Raw genomic sequence first — 16,369 nt, forward strand, 5'->3', positions numbered from 1 at the left:
AGCTTATCACTATATATTTACCCAATATTGGATTCAATATTTTTTTAATTAGGACTGGGTTTTATATTTCTATTTGCATCTGATTAATCATAGCCCTCATAGCATTAGCAATGCTAATAATTTATCAACCTTTTCTTGTGTAATAGACTCCAAAAAGGGCTGGATTATTTTTGACCCATAATGGGTAAATATTGGACAGAACACGCTGCTGGGTTAAAATTGACCCAATGCTGGGTTGTTTAACCCAACTGTTGGGTTATTATAATCCATGGTTGCATAACAACAATCCAACATTGGGTTATTTTTAACCCAGAATGTGTTCTGTCCAATATTTACCCATTATGGGTAAAAAATAACACAGCCTTTTTTAGAGTGTAGAGGAATATTTTTGTTAACTTCTCATCTTAAGTGAAATATTATTTAACTTTTACCTTATTTGTTTAACCATGATATTAATAGAAACTATAGTAAGAGCTGGACTGTTGCTTTATTTATCCAATTTGAAAAAAGTGCTAATTTGGAATAACACTATGGAAAAAGTGGGCCGGTCTTGGGCCTGAAACTCCCGGGCTGAAAAGTGGCCCCACTCCGGCCCTGCCAATCACCCACTGTATGTATATTAGGCAACACCCCTGGGCTTACAAGAACCAATCAGTATATCTTTATCACAAAGCTTTGTTCTCTGGATATTTAAAGGGGACATAGAATGGTTGAACGGAGTATTTATCCTTGTTCTGTGATGTGACATGTAGACAAAAAAAATTTTGTTTGGGTCTGTAATGCCTTAGAAGCTTCCTAAAAACCTCTCCCAGATAGCTCTATTAGGGTGGGGGATTTCAAACAAGTAGTTTTGCACCTATTTGGCTCCCCCTACTGGCTTAACTTGCAATCTCATTACTGATTGGCTGACTTTGCTGCCACTCAAAAAATTTAGCCAATTATTTTAAAGTGGAAGGGCAGTTAGATTCCTGTGATGTCATAAGCATCAGTTTTTCAGATTGGGCTGTTTTCTGGCTGACATTTCTAAAAGAGGAATTTCTATGAGACTGAGATGTTTAGCATGTTTAGCACTTTTTGTATGTTTGTGAATGTGGGTAGACTACCATTATTCAACAAAGACAAGGTAAAAATGGTTTTTCATTCTCTGTCCCCTTTAAGGAAAATGTTAAAAGATTCAGGTGGGATTTTTTATATAAAGAAAGGAAAACCCATGATGCTGTCCTGTCACAGCATCATTTTTATTTCTTTTTAATGAATCTGTAACCAGATCTTCATCCTTACCAGGTATGCAATGGTTTTTCGTTTTATTGTTTCGTATTTGAATCGGATTGTAAATAGGCTTCTTAATTATGTTTGTCCTACCTGGTTAATAAATTGTAACGTTTGCATTTATAAGTTACTCTAAGGTATTACGATATCCTTTGTTACCATACATTTATGGTCAGGGTTAATTCATGCTTATTAGGATCTGCCTTGTAACTAAGTTGTGCAGACGTATGGGCTATCGCAGTGATAGTCCTAATTATTTATATTAAAATTAAGTTGTTATATAGTCTTATGATTTAACTATATTCGTCTAGAAGGAGCTAGCCCGAACCTCATCATTATAATTCTATTCTAAACAGCTGTAGGGGCTACATGGGTCCCTTTAACGAGAGCATGTGACCATGAAGAGGTATTGTTAACCTCTTAAGCCCTGAGGACCCTGTCCCGGGGCCAAAATTTTGTATTTTGACTTAATATAAAATATTATTTTAATCTTTAATGGTCCGTCATGGACCCCAGTAACACATATGTTTGAAAGCTTAGAGTCTCTACTTTCTGCAGATATGCATCACTTTGACATATCTTTTACTGTAAGAAAGTTATTTACACTTAATTTACACCATCACCCCTCCCATATTTTTAATATAATTTAATATTCACATATTTCATATTTTTCAAATATGACAAACATGGGCAAGTCTTATATCAAATGAAAGCTCTCACTCTCAGGAATAAGGCTACAGCATTATTTTTGTTCTATTATCAACACCTATCCAACAATCGTTGAATGAATAATAAGGTAAAACATGGTCTTTTGTAAATTTATGTGAAACTTGAGCGTGAGCTGCCCCAGATAGCACAGATAGCCACAAATGCTACACCATCTTTTATCTTAGGTCCTACTCTAAATAATGAGTCCATTCACAGCATTTTCTTTGGTTGTGTGCATGAATAATCCCTTGCTATTTATTATATGTGCAAAACAAAAAATTCATATTTATATGAAAAATGTATTTTCACACCCGTCAGTAAAATGAGAATAACTTTTGAATGCGACATGCTAAAGAGATCATTCTTTTTTTGGGTGTTTACTGTCTGCTGCTGCTAATAACCAGAACTGTCTGCAGTCTGCTAGAGCACACAGAACCAGAGTTATACACTATCAAAGACAGTGTTTACAACATAAAAAAGAAAATTTGGTGTTTTATCATATGAAAAACAACATAAATAACAATATTTGTCACAAACAGCAGCTTTTTATGTAACTTCAAATGGTTTTCTTTAAAACGATATAAAGAAATTGCATTTATTCCACTGTATGTGGTTATGGGAGCACTTCAAATGTTTTTAGGCAGAAATTGTATACAAAAAGGGTATTATTCCTCCCTTCATTTGGAGTAAAATAACTTTTGCATTTATTATGATAGAGAAAAATTTCCTTTGTAAGCTGACAATAGCTGGAATCAAACAAAACTGTCTGCAGGTAGCAACCTTTTTAAAGGTTATACACTTTAAAATAAAAACTTTAGAAAAAAAAACATCAAAAAGCGCCTATTTATTTTTGTGTTTATTAGAGAACTGACATCACATACAACCATGTTTAGCACTTTCAACAGTGTTTTATGCAATTTCAAAGGGTTTCCTGTAAAATGATCCCAAACTTTTGTATGTAAACCTCTGCATGTGGGTATGGGAAGCTTTTGAAATTGGGTAGGCAAAATCCAGGCAAAAATCCCCAAAGTAGCTTCAGGGTGTAAGAAGTTAAATTGCTTTAGCTATTAACCTCTGGTTACTGTATGGTCAGATTAATTATTTAACCTTAACTAAGTTGTTTTGTAATCGCATTTGGTAATCATAATAATCTTTGTTATAATCAAGTTGTTATATAGTCCTATGATTTAACTATATGCGTCTAGAAGGAGCTAGACTGAACCTCTGATTATAGTTTAAGTTTTATATTTAATTGACGATTTTAGAAAGCTACATGCACCTTTTACAAAAGATCTTTTACAGAAGATAATATACACTCACCTAAAGGATTATTAGGAACACCTGTTCAAATTCTCATTAATGCAATTATCTAATCGACCAATCACATGGCCGTTGCTTCAATGCATTTAGGGGGTGTGGTCGTGGTCAAGACAATCTCCTGAACTCTAAACTGAATGTCAGAATGGGAAAGAAAGGAAATTTAAGCAATTTTGAGCGTGGCATGGTTGTTGGTGCCAGATGGGCCGGTCTGAGTATTTCACAATCTGCTCAGTTACTGGGATTTTCATGCACAACCATTTCTAGGGTTTACAAAGAATGGTGTGAAAAGGGACAAACATCCAGTATGTGGCAGTCCTGTGGGCGAAAATGCCTTATTGATGCTAGAGGTCAGGAGAATGGGCCGACTGATTCAAGCTGATAGAAGAGCAACTTTGACTGAAATAACCACTCGTTACAACCGAGGTATGCAGCAAAGCATTTGTGAAGCCACAACACGCACAACCATGAGGTGGATGGGCTACAACAGCAGATGACCCCAACGGGTACCACCTATCTCCACTACAAATAGGAAAAAGAGGCTACAATTTGCCCGAGCTCACCAAAATTGGACAGTTGAAGACTAGAAAAATGTTGCCTGATCTGATGAGTCTCGATTTTTGTTGAGACATTTAGATGGCAGAGTCAGAATTTGGCGTAAACAGAATGAGAATATGGATCCATCATGCCTTCTTACCACTGTGCAGGCTGGTGGTGGTGGTGTAATGGTGTGGGGGATGTTTTCTTGGCACACATTAGGCCCCTTAGTGCCAATTGGGCATTGTTTAAATGCCACGGCCTACCTGAGCATTGTTTCTGACCATCCCTTTATGACCACATTGTACCCATCCCCTGATGACTACTTCCAGCAGAATAATGCACCATGTCACAAAGCTTGAATCATTTCAAATTGGTTTTTTGAACATGACAATGAGTTCACTGTACTAAAATGGCCCCCACAGTCACCAGATCTCATCCCAATAGAGCATATTTGGGATGTTGTGGAACGGGAGCTTCATGCTCTGGATGTGCATCCCACAAATCTCCATCAACTGCAAGATGCTATCCTATCAATATGGTCCAACATTTCTAAAGAATCCTTTCATCACCTTGTTGAATCAATGCCACATAGAATTAAGGCAGTTCTGAAGGCAAAAGGAGGTCAAACACAGTATTAGTAAGATTGTTCCTAATAATCCTTTAGTTGAGTGTAAATTGGTATACTGTTATACTATTTAAATCACGCAGATGAGTTGGTTGTGTCAGCAGCCAGATATACATTTTCACAGGCTTGTGAATGTGAACTGACCTGAAAGTGATGCACAGTTTTATTTCAGACTTTTATTTTCCATTTGAAGACAGAATGCTGTGTCTTCCCATGCACAGGTGTCCATCAATTTTGGCGTGCATTACTGGGCAATGATATCAAAGTATTGCAAGAGCAGACTGCTCCGCATGCTTTCTATTTGCTCTCGCTGTACTTTTATGTTTCTCTGTTCAGTGCCATCGAACAAACTTTTGATCATCTGCAGTCAGATGGGGCGCGGAAATCGCGTACAAACCAATAGGGTGTCAAAATGTATGTTTATACTTCTCATCCAACCACAATCACATTCATACGGATGACGCAATTTATCTAGAACAAGGACAAGCCAAAATGAAATAGTAGTAACAAGGTGATTTTAAAATGTAAGGAGTAGAAAGTACAGATAATTGCGTGAAAATGTAAGAAGTAGAAGTAAAAAGTCGATATCTGTGTCCCATTGGATTGATTTTTCCTTTGCCCAAGTGGCTTACGTTTCTTCCCCACCACAGAAAACCACCACAGGTTTACCAATGCCATCAAAAGTATTATTTTGTTTTTGTTTGTTTGTTGATCACAAAGTAGATGAGGAAAACTAGGATTCCGTGTGTATTTAACCCGGCGGGCATTGTTGTTTACAATGTGTGGAATGGTGCGCTAGAGAGCACTAATGCAAAATACAATTTAACCACTAGATGGGGGGAAATTCTACTTACTTTCCCTTTAAGGCCCAGGCAAAGGCTGGCACCTGTGCTTGGCAGGAGGGCTCTGTAGCGCCCCATATTATGCAAAAATTAACGCTTATGCACAGGGCCGCCTTAACCTAATGTGAGGCCCTGGAGCTGAGAGGTTTTGTAGGCCCCCCATACCCTCGATTTATAGTCTCTTTTTTAAGTGTTTTAAGTGTCGAGACATACAACAGTGAGTTTTCCCTCTTTGACCCAGAAAACACCATAATATCATTATTAACATATCACTGAGCCCACTTGAGCATAAACACAAGACACTTTATTTAACAACCACACACAGCAACTTGTGGTGATAATAAAACCAAAATGTGTGAAAGTATATATGTTATAATAAGCTTTATGTTTATATAGTTTTTGGAATATACAAATTTGCAGAAAATTAATTGCCACTCACTAACCAAATACTCAGCACAGTTTTAAAAATATAAGAAGTTAAAGTTTGTTTTAAAGTGAAAATGCATTAATGATAACAAAAGATAATTCTTTATAGACAAAATCTTATTTTTTAAACAGTTATTTATTTTGTAGGATATTGAGGATATAGTATACATTGTATTTAGTATTTATGCATACATTAGCATGTAAAACGAACAAGCATGAATATGCACAAAACAGACAGGGAACATACCTGTATATAAGATCTTAAGATAAGGAGATTATAAATATGAATGGTGCTATCAGGGGATGATCATTTGAGATGGTCTTGTCACTCTTTACTTTTTAAGACTTGCACCTTTACCGTTGCGTCTCTTTGTCGTGTTTCTAATCTAAACCAACAGATGTGTGTACTGTAAGCTAACGTCGCGTCAAACTACATCGCTCCAGCTGCGCACACGTCACTGATATAAACGCGAGTAAACTTAAATGTATAAGAACTAACAGTATTATGTGCGGGAACTCTTTTCTTTATTTGTCGGCACAGTTTCTTTCGCATGCCAGAGACTCAGCTGCACGAGCACAGAGAGCGAGCAGGTGCGCGAAAGAGAGAGAGACCTGCACCTCACTGGTGCTTATTCTGAAATTTCAGAAAGTACTCTTTCATTTGTTGGTGGATTATTTCCCATTTCTCTGTCACACTCAGTCTAACATGCAGGAATGCCAAGTTCACAACGTGCAATGCTTACAGTTTGGACCGGGAGACTGTAATGTCATGCTGAAACCCAGAACAGGTTATGTGCCTAAAACGCTATCCTGGGCATTTAGAGCGCAGGTTATTTCTATCCCCACCTTTTTCTCGGACGATGCGGCATCTACAGACGCGATCATACAGAGTGAGCTTTGCCCAGGGAGAAACGCTTAAGGCTTATACTGACCGCTCGGCGCCTAAAGGATGCCCTGTTTCCAAACAAAGACTTTCCCACTGGGTGGTTGATGCTATTTCACTGACATATTCTAGCCAGGGAGTGGAATGCCCTTTGTATATTATGGCCCTAGTCTAAAGGTGTTAGGGTTATTTATGCTTATGCTTGACTGAGCCCTGTTTTTTTTAAAAGAGCAGTGCGACACGGCTTTTTATATTGCTAGGCAACCACAGAGTCAGCTGTCTTGTCAATCAAATATTGAAGCGTGAGCGCTCTTTTGCTGTTAACTGTCATATTAGCAGAAACTTTGAAAAGAGGGTGCTTGCTTTGACCTTTGAGGATGAGAGGTGCACAAACACGCAAGAGAGAGTGAGCGAGTGGAGTCCGGTTCTTCAAAGCAACTGTAAACTTCCCTCACCACAACGTAAGGCCCGCCTCTCCTCTCATTTGATTGGGCAATGGAAAGACGAGAATGACGTCGGGCGCTTCTCCACTCTCAGCGCTCCTTCAAAAGTGCATGCTGCGGCTGGTGGCAAAAACCGCAAGGCGCTCGGCGCGCATAAACAGCGCGCAAATGCTCCCTGCCCATAGAATATCATTCAAAAAAGGTGCCTGCAACTGCCATAAACGCTTTTGGTGTGATCGACCCCTAAGGCTGCACGCACCATCAAGGGTGTCTTAAAACATTTATTCTGTATAAATATGAATCACAACAACATGCATACAAACTATATGATGTTATATACAGCATTTTGCGGTGAGTAAGCAGATGACCGAAAAATGTGTGTTCGATGGCACTGTGCAGATCAATCCACAAAAAACATAAAAGTACAGCGAGAGCGATTTTGAAAGCATGCAGAGCAGTCTGCTCTCACGATACTTTGATATCATACGCCATTCGTTTGCACAGTAACACATGTCACAATCGATAGACAACTGTGCCCGGGAAGACACAGCATTCTGTCTCAAAATGGAAAAGGAAAATTTACAATAAAACCTGTGAATCACTTTTTTAGGTCAGCTCACAAGCCTATAAAAGTGTATAGCTTTGGCTGCTGACACCACCAACTCATCTGCCTGATTTAAATCATATAAAAATGTACCAATTTATACCATGTAACTTCAATTGTTTAAATTACTTTGTGCTGCATTGCGTTTTAAAGCATGGTAAAGATAATTATATATGTAAAGACATTTGTTGTTTTGTATATGCTAATAACAAGGGTCTATGCCCTTATTCATTATTTGAATTAACAAATCCTGCTTAACTGAATGCTTGAGTGATAAATCAACCAAACTGAGAACATAAACATGGGGGCACCACAGTAAAAGTCTGCCTAGGGCACCCATTTGGCCAGCAGCAGCCCTGAATCTTGTAATTTCTTTCTTTATTTACAATGTAACGATTACTTTTCTCTAATGAGGCCGCCTCGATGACCTATACAGGACATGAGGCATCTATAGTTCCCAGCCGATCCCTGTATTACAGTGTTGTCATGCTACACATGACAACAGAGTTCAATTAAATCCAACACAGTATAATCAATGTAGGTCAATGTAACACTTCACAATCACAAGTTTTCCCCCTTTTTTCAATTTTTCATTTGCTAAATTAAGAGTTAAGACTTTTTTCACTTTTGCATTAGAGTGCAACAGAATGCTTAAATTACATGTTAAATTCTAAAATTTTCTTTTGGGGAGGGGTCTGCAGACTCCCCTACACATATTTTATTCGGAACCTTGTCACCTTGTTCACCTCTTTTCAGTTTGCAGGAATTCAATTGATTTAAAACAAACTCATTCAGAAACAAAAAACAGCTGTGTGCAGTCAAAAAATTCACTTTTTCTGCTGTTTGGAACTACTTTTGTTGGTAAAATGAATAAGATCTTGTTTATTAAACTGTTAGACAGAAACAATATCACATCTTCATTCCAGTTTTATATTCTGTATGCTCCTATAACATGTCTTTGTTTGGTTTTGGAAATCTGAGTGACGCATTTAATAATTAGGGGTCAAGCATCGAAGGTGCTGTGACACCTATTGGAATTGTTAGTATTATTATTATTATTCTGCGTCTTCTTCTTCTTAGCCATAGGCGTCTATGGCAGCCCTATGAACCGTACATAGGAAAATGATGAAATTTGGCACAGTTATAGTGGTGGTCTTAAAAAGTCATGTGACCAAAAATGGGGTCTCTAGTACTAACTCTATAGCGCCACCAGCAGTGCAAAAATTCAATGTTCAAATGGTTATAACTGCTGATCCGCTTGATCTATGAAAATTCTACTTAGTACACGTGATTGCTCTCCTCACGCTTGTTGTTTTTAATACCTTACAGTAAAACTCCACCCATTACAGTAGTGGCCATTTTGAAATGTACAGTATTTCGTTTATTCGCTACTCCTCCTTCAAATTTGGTTCAATTGTTATGAAATTTGGCACAGGTGAACTTTGGAGTGAGCCGCACAGAAATGACTGAACAGAATTTTGATATTTATCTTTATTCAAAAGTAATAAATGCGTAAACTTAACGAGGTTGACGCAAAAATGGTTCTGAAGCTGTAGCTCGGTCATTCTTTGATCAATTGAAATGAAATTTGGTACACTTCATGTGGACCATGAACTTGGGGTTCATGCCAAATTTGGTGACAGCGCCACCTATGGGTCATGAGATATGAAAATAGGCTATTTTTGCCCATAACTTCTGAACTGTTTGTCAGAAAATTATGATCTTGATGTCTATGGATTGCTTACCTCATGCCGCATCTGTCGATGTGTATTATGCCGGGTTTGACCGAACCGCCTGTCCGCCATTTTGAAATTTCACATAATTTGTTATATTTTTTGAACTATTGGACATATCCGCGCAAAAATTAGTAAGGAGCTTTGACATGATGTCCTGAAGGTACCTGGGAAGTTAGAGTACTGCGCCACCTAGGGGTTATAAACTATAACAGTTCTTATGGAACTGCTTATAACTTCTGAATACTTTGTCTGATATTAATTTCTTTGTGAAATTGTTTTCACTGGTTTATGCCGATTGCAACGATACCTCGTTTGTCATTTTCCAACATTCTGTTCATGTGTTATTGTAAAGCATATGGTAGATGATTTTTTCGCTACTCCTTTTACAAATTTTGTTTATTTTATGCCAGGTATTGCTCGTATAATGTTTGGAGCAATCCGCACAGAAATGACTGAACAGATTTTTGATATTCTGTTCTCTTTCTTAGAAATACCACTCCAAAGTTGACTGTGCCTGTGACGTTGTCTATTTGTCATAGTAAATGAATGTGACTGTATATTACATTGTATAGCATTACTATACAGAATGATCTTCTTGTCTTCAATCTCACTTGAGCTTTTTGATTCTCATATACATTGTATTTCTGTTAGTTCTTCTCTGCACTGTCAGTTCTGCATCTGTGTTGATTGGCATATGTCAATCCTTGCAGCACCTAAGCTGTTTTTTTGCTGCCCTTTGAGCTGTGTTAACTGAGCAGGTATCTAGTTAACCACATACCATGAGATTCTGAGGTCATGGGTTCTAATCCCATGTGCAGTGATAGTTTGTCTTAACTTTTTTTCTCACTTAAGTTTTGTGATTTTCATACAATACATTGTATTTCAGTTATTTGTGCTCTCTGTTGTCATTTCTGCTCTTTTGGTAATTGCTGGATATCAATGTTTACAGCTCTAAATCTCAATTCTATAGCTTGGACACACCAACTCAGTGGTTTAAACGTTTACTCAGTGGTGCATGCGGTTAGTGCTGTGCTTTGGGAACCTGAGTTCATGGGTTCAAATCCCATGTGCAGTGGTTTTTTGGCTTAACTTTTTTTCTCTCTTAAGTTTTGTCATTTTCATACTATACATTGTATTTCAGTTATTTGTGCTCTCTCTTGTCATTTCTGCACTTTTGGTAATTACTGGATATCATTGTTTATAGCTCTAAAGCTTGTTTCTATAGCTTGGACACACCAACTCAGTGGTGTAATCGTTTACTCAGTGGCGCATGCGGATGGTGCCGTGCTTTGGGAATCTGAGGTCATAGGTTCGAATCCCATGTGCAGTGGTTTTTTGTCTTAAATTTTTTTCTCTCTTAAGTTTTGTGATTTTCATACTATACATTGTATTTCAGTTATTTGTGCTCTCTCTTGTCATTTCTGCACTTTTGGTAATTGTTGGATATCAATGTTTATAGCTCTAAAGCTCGTTTCTATAGCTTGGAACACCAACTCAGTGGTTTAATCGTTTACTCAGCGGCGCATACGGTAAGCCCCATGCTTTGGGAACCGGAGGTCATGGGTTTGAATCCCAGCTCTTACTTTCACTTATTGAGATTTCCTTTTGTGTTCCCTTTAACACGTTCTTCTCGACCTGTCTGGTTTTCCACACGTGTTATATTTTTGCCATCTTTACTGTTGTCACTCCGCACTGCAGTGGTTCTGCTCTGCATTTGCTTTGCTTCGGGTTCAGGCTCTGTATTGCGCGTTTTCTGCGCTTTGCACATTTGCTGCGTCGTGTGGTGTTTGCTGTGCTTTGGGTGCTCATTGCGCTGAAGGTGCTTGGCCCCGCAATTGCTGCTTGCAGCTATATTTTCAACTTAAAATTGTTAAAACAAAAATTATACAACCGTAGATGATATACAACACACCTCATGTTACTAGACATCAGTGTTTCATTTTGGCTTACCATAAAGCCAAGAACTAAATATAACAGGCTATGTTTGTTTGTGGAATGATTACTGTGAGAGAAAATTGTCATGGAGACGAAAGAAGTTTAAACATTTTTAAAACCGAAAGATTTTTTACATATCGATATGCTACCCTTTTGTAGGTTGTATATTGCATATCCTACCAAAAATGTTTTGCAGTTGCATCACAAACAATTGGATACAAATAAACAGCTGAAATGTGTTAGGAAAACCACAGCTGATTTAAGAGATACAAGACTTTTCCTTGTAACTTATCTTTGTTCACGTTTACGTCAGTGAGATATTCACAAAAGAAGGTTGTTATAGAGATTGTGGCCCCAATAAGAGCTCTTCAGGGTGAGTTCTCTGTGCTGCTAGTGGACATCTACAAGGCTCAGCACTGCTGGATCATTAACCAATGACATTTACATTAATTGGCAGGCAGGTTATGTCAGTCTTCTTTCGGTTTAAGTGCATTAAACTGGGACTAAAATTACTCTGCGTAGGTAAGGAGAGCTTCTCATTCATCAATGTATATGCAAAATAATACCTAATGGTGTTTTTTAGGTGGTTTAAATACTTATGGGCGTTTCACACGATACGCAGCAACCGCGAGTGTTTAGTTCTTTTTCAATAGGAGACGTGCAGAAAGCAGAAAAACAGGGCGGTTACAGAGGTGAAGCGGAGCCTTGCTTGTGCACCCAAAATTCTGTCCATTTTATGGACACTACTTTTCATGGCAGGCACTGTTAAAGATAAACATATTTCCACTAAATGCTGCACAAAATGCTTCCACTACACGAGAAAAGCAATTTCGCCGCTTGCCGCGTACTGTGTGAAACAGACTTTATAGAGCAGGGTTTTGTACTCAATTTAGTACCAATTTAATTTTACCTGTGTCATTTACAATGATAGAGGCAGCCCCAGTTGCAGCCTTTTCAGTCTGTTCTGCAAAAGCTATAGAGAAGAAAGAAAATAAGTTGCTTAAATACATTACAGTTGGATGAAGAAATCTTCATGTTTGTACACAAAATCTACACCTATTTTATAAATGATAAAAAATAGGAAGAAATTTGCAGAACAAGTTGAATGGGACACTTAAGGGGATCGCACACCGGCCGCGCAGCTCAGCGCTGCGCCGTTCTAAAAAAATCGAACACATTGCTTTCTATGAGTATACGCACATGCACACCGGCGCCGCCAGGTGGCGCCTTTCCGCGCCGCCCATCTGTGAGTCAGGAAGTTGTTCAAATCCCTGTCGCGCCACACAGCGCCACTCACATAGTTTAACATTAAATAACATCAGATTTGTCCCAAATCATTAAAGCTCAAGTAACACACGCTGTTTCTGCATTTCTGATGTTAATCTGGAGTACCTATAGAGTAGTATGACATCCTTTATATCTCTGAAGAGTCTTTAGTTTAATCAGATTTATAAAAGAAAGATTAGCTTTACCGAATCTTTCCGATAACGTACGAAAAAATGAAGAAGGAGGAGTTATACCGCGGGAGGAGCGAGTACGAGTCATGCAACACTATACAACACTGTTTTAACTTATGATTCACTACATGTTTGTGTCATTTATATAATATGCACGCGCCTATTTCCAACATAAGACAGAAGTCTTATTTACCGCGTGCAACTCGTCATGACCCGGTTGGGAAAATCCACTGCATCAAACACACACGCAAAACTCCGCTGCTACCCCGGATAATAAACTATATCCATTATTTCCATAAGACTGGATGTCTTCTCCTTACATCCAAAAACACACTTCTTCTTTCGTGCCATTGTTGACTTTTGAAATTAAACAAAGCTGAGTGGCGTGATAAGCTGTTAGCAGCTCTAGCGTCTCCTGCTGATTGACGGGTGGGCGGCTTTTTCCGGGGGAAGTTTTCCGGTGGAAGCCCATATAAAGAAGTGATACGTATCGAAAACCCCTGAAATGTCAGTTAGAACTGTAATCGAAAAAAAACTTGCCGAAACTTGTACGAACCCTGGCGAAGTGCGTTCGGCACAGAAATACTCTGTAACACGTCCAACTGCTGTTTTGACACTTTGCCTACGTTTAGCATGAGGAAACAACTCTATAACTGTGTTAATAAGTCAGAATGCTTGAAATACCATTAAACCCCCCCCTTTCAGGATTAACATTGGCTGCTAACGTATATTTTGCATTTTGAAGTAGACGCTATCTGACGAAGCTCGCGCTATTTAATGTGCACTTCCGGTTTACAATACCTCCGAGTTGTCCTAGACGTGACTCAACGCGGCGCTGAGCTGCGCGGCCGCTGTTCGATCCCCTTTACACTTTGTTTAGACTAGACTCATGTTATGGTTTTTAAACCTGTTTACAAGAATGACTGGATCTATTTAGTCAGAGTGTGTACTAAATGTGCTCATTCATGAAAAACAATAAAAAAAATCCTGTATAGTAATAATAAATCAATGTACAAATACTGTCACGATCAATTTAGTGCAATGATTTATATTTAATGTTTAATACATTATTTACATAAAAATACAATGATTTTTTGTTTTATGAAAAATATACCAGGTATATACATATATTAAATGAGCACAAAACTATTTAAACAAATAAAAAAATATATTTTTCTGTCTGTCTAAACAAAGTATTAAAAGCCAACAAATGTAAAAGCACCATCTGGGCATTACCAGTGGATACGCCATTATTTTTGAAATTTTGAATGTAGCTGTCCCCAAAAACGTCCTTTCCGACCTGAAGAGACAAGCAATATTTAGTATATACAAGTTAAAAGTAAAACTTAAAAAGAGATTTCATAACCTGCTGGCGAAATTTTTGGATTGCTATTTTGCGGAAAGCCTTCCAGATATAGTAACCCCAAACAAACGTCTCCACCCTTCAAAACAACTTCTACCTACCCATCTTCTCTTACTCTCTATGAGACATTCAGTTCTAAGGTAAGGGGCACAAGGGTTTCTTTATCCCTGTTGGGTCTGCTTTTATCCCACGCTGGTAAAGACATGCCAAGGATGAGGTTCTAAGCCCCAGCAGAGGAGGCCCTTCACTACCTGGCATTCAGTCTTTGAAGTGTGATCTCTAGCTGCATGTTTCTGAAATCATGCGAGTCTATTTTTGTACGTTGAATGCCTTCAATATTGATTGGCGTCTTTGGGCTTACAAAATAAAAGCTTTACTGCTTGGTTAAGATCTCTCGCACAGTTTAATGCTGAAATACATAAACTGCTTGAAATCAACCTAAACCTTTTTAACATGTAGAGTACATGCAATTTATAGTTATTTATTTAAATGTATTATATACTAGTCAACATTTGAAGTGGATCAAAAAAGTTTATCAAAGTTGTCCTAAGACAAGAATGGGAATTAGAGATTGGTTTTATGTAAACTTTTTTGAATGGTTTTGATCCACTTCGTATAGTGTAGTTCATCTCAAAATGGTAATTTTGTAATCGTTTAATCTCAAGTTGCTACAAACTTTAAAAAAGTCTTTGTTCTGTTGAACTCAAAGGAAAATGTTTGTAATGAAGCAGGAACCAGTAGCACCATTAACTTGTATAGTAAGAAAAATACTAAAGTCAATAATGCTCAAAAATGGTTTGGATACAAACATTGCTCAAAATATCTTTCTTTGTTTTTAGCTAAACAAATAAATATTACAGTATTAAAGTATACAGGTTTGTTATTCAATGAACAAAATAGCTTCAAAATACAAAAAAGCCTAAGGATCGCTTTGGGTCCTCTGGATGATGTAATATCATGTTTACTGTTTATATGTGTTAAATTCTTAATAAAAAGCCCATGATTGTGGTTGTTTTATGAAAAATTTGAAAACATTCAGATTGTTGGACAGAAGGTTATCAATTATCCCAATTATGAAATTTATATATCTGATTTATAGGAACGAATTTGAACTTATAACAACGTCAAAGTATTTAAATTTGAATGCTTAATCATTTAAAGAGCACCCATTTCATTGCTGAAAACATTCTTTTGTATTTGGTATAATACAATGTGTTTGCGTGGTTTATGGTAAAAAAAAACATTATTTTCCATTTTTGTAGCACCACATTTCACTCTCTTCCTAAAACGCATGGATTTGAAAAGCTCTGTGTGCTTGATTGGTAAGCTAATCTGTCTGTTGTAATTGGCCTGAGTATGAAAGCTGAGCGGAGTGGTAAGAATTTGCGCTCCACGCTCAAAGCATTTCATACACTGAAAGAATGTGTTAATTTTTTTACACGTTTTTGTGTTAAAGGAACAGTATGTAAGAAATGTATATCAATTAATCATAAAATGGCCCTGATATGTCACTAGACATTAAGAAATCTTTTTCATTTCAAATACTTATATCACGGACAACAGTGGTCTGGCCAGGATATTGTCATTTAAGTGTACTTGCAGCCCTCAACTGATGTTTATGTTGTCATTTTGTGTATTGGCCACCAGTTGTGTGATTGAAGTACCAGTTTTAGCCACACAAGTTTTGTGATTGCAGTACCAGTTTTGGCCACAATTCTACATACTGTTCCTTTAAACTTTTAACATATTATGTGTAATTTTAACACATTATGTGTCATTTTGTGCTGATTTTGTGTTAAAATATAACACAAGTTAAAAGTAACACAAAATATGTTGTTTCTATAATAATACATAGATGGGTGGATTCTGGGACAATGCATTTAGTGTGTTGTCCCAGAATCAACACTAATGTGTTGTTTTTAACACATCCCTTCTAAGAGTGTAATAACTCTGCTCAAGCTCCGCTCTGGGTGTACAATTTTTTCCTCTTGTTGTAATATGCTCATGACTTGCGAATGCAATTCTCAGTTAACTGAAATAAACCAGGCTTGGTGACGCTGTTTTGATTTTGGGACAGATAAAACTGTTTTGAGCAGCCGGGATCAGTATTTTTATGTAAAAGCAGCAGAAACAGTTCCCTTTCACGGACCGTGCTGTAGCAAGGTAAATGCCGCAAATTATTTACAAATTTAAATGTTTTTTTCTGTGTTGGTGGTTTAGG

General features: G+C 37.5%; 1 protein-coding gene across 4 annotated transcripts in view; it reads right to left on the reverse strand.

Moving 5' to 3' along the window:
* LOC129417252 (ribokinase) overlaps nucleotides 1–16,369 on the reverse strand; it is an 88,805-nt gene that overhangs the window by 42,481 nt on the left and 29,955 nt on the right. For all 4 annotated transcript variants that reach the window (XR_008635702.2, XM_055171799.2, XM_055171797.2 and 1 more), the window contains exons 4-5: nucleotides 14,022–14,085; nucleotides 12,239–12,301 (exon numbers count right to left, since the gene is read on the reverse strand). Coding sequence is in view for 3 of the 4 variants with exons in the window: in XM_055171799.2 (XP_055027774.2) it covers nucleotides 12,239–12,301; nucleotides 14,022–14,085 (127 nt within the window). In the remaining variant the exon portion in view is untranslated. The remainder of the gene's footprint in view (nucleotides 1–12,238; nucleotides 12,302–14,021; nucleotides 14,086–16,369) is intronic.

This window comes from Misgurnus anguillicaudatus, unplaced genomic scaffold (assembly GCF_027580225.2).
Source record: "Misgurnus anguillicaudatus unplaced genomic scaffold, ASM2758022v2 HiC_scaffold_28, whole genome shotgun sequence".
Lineage (NCBI taxonomy): Eukaryota > Metazoa > Chordata > Actinopteri > Cypriniformes > Cobitidae > Misgurnus > Misgurnus anguillicaudatus.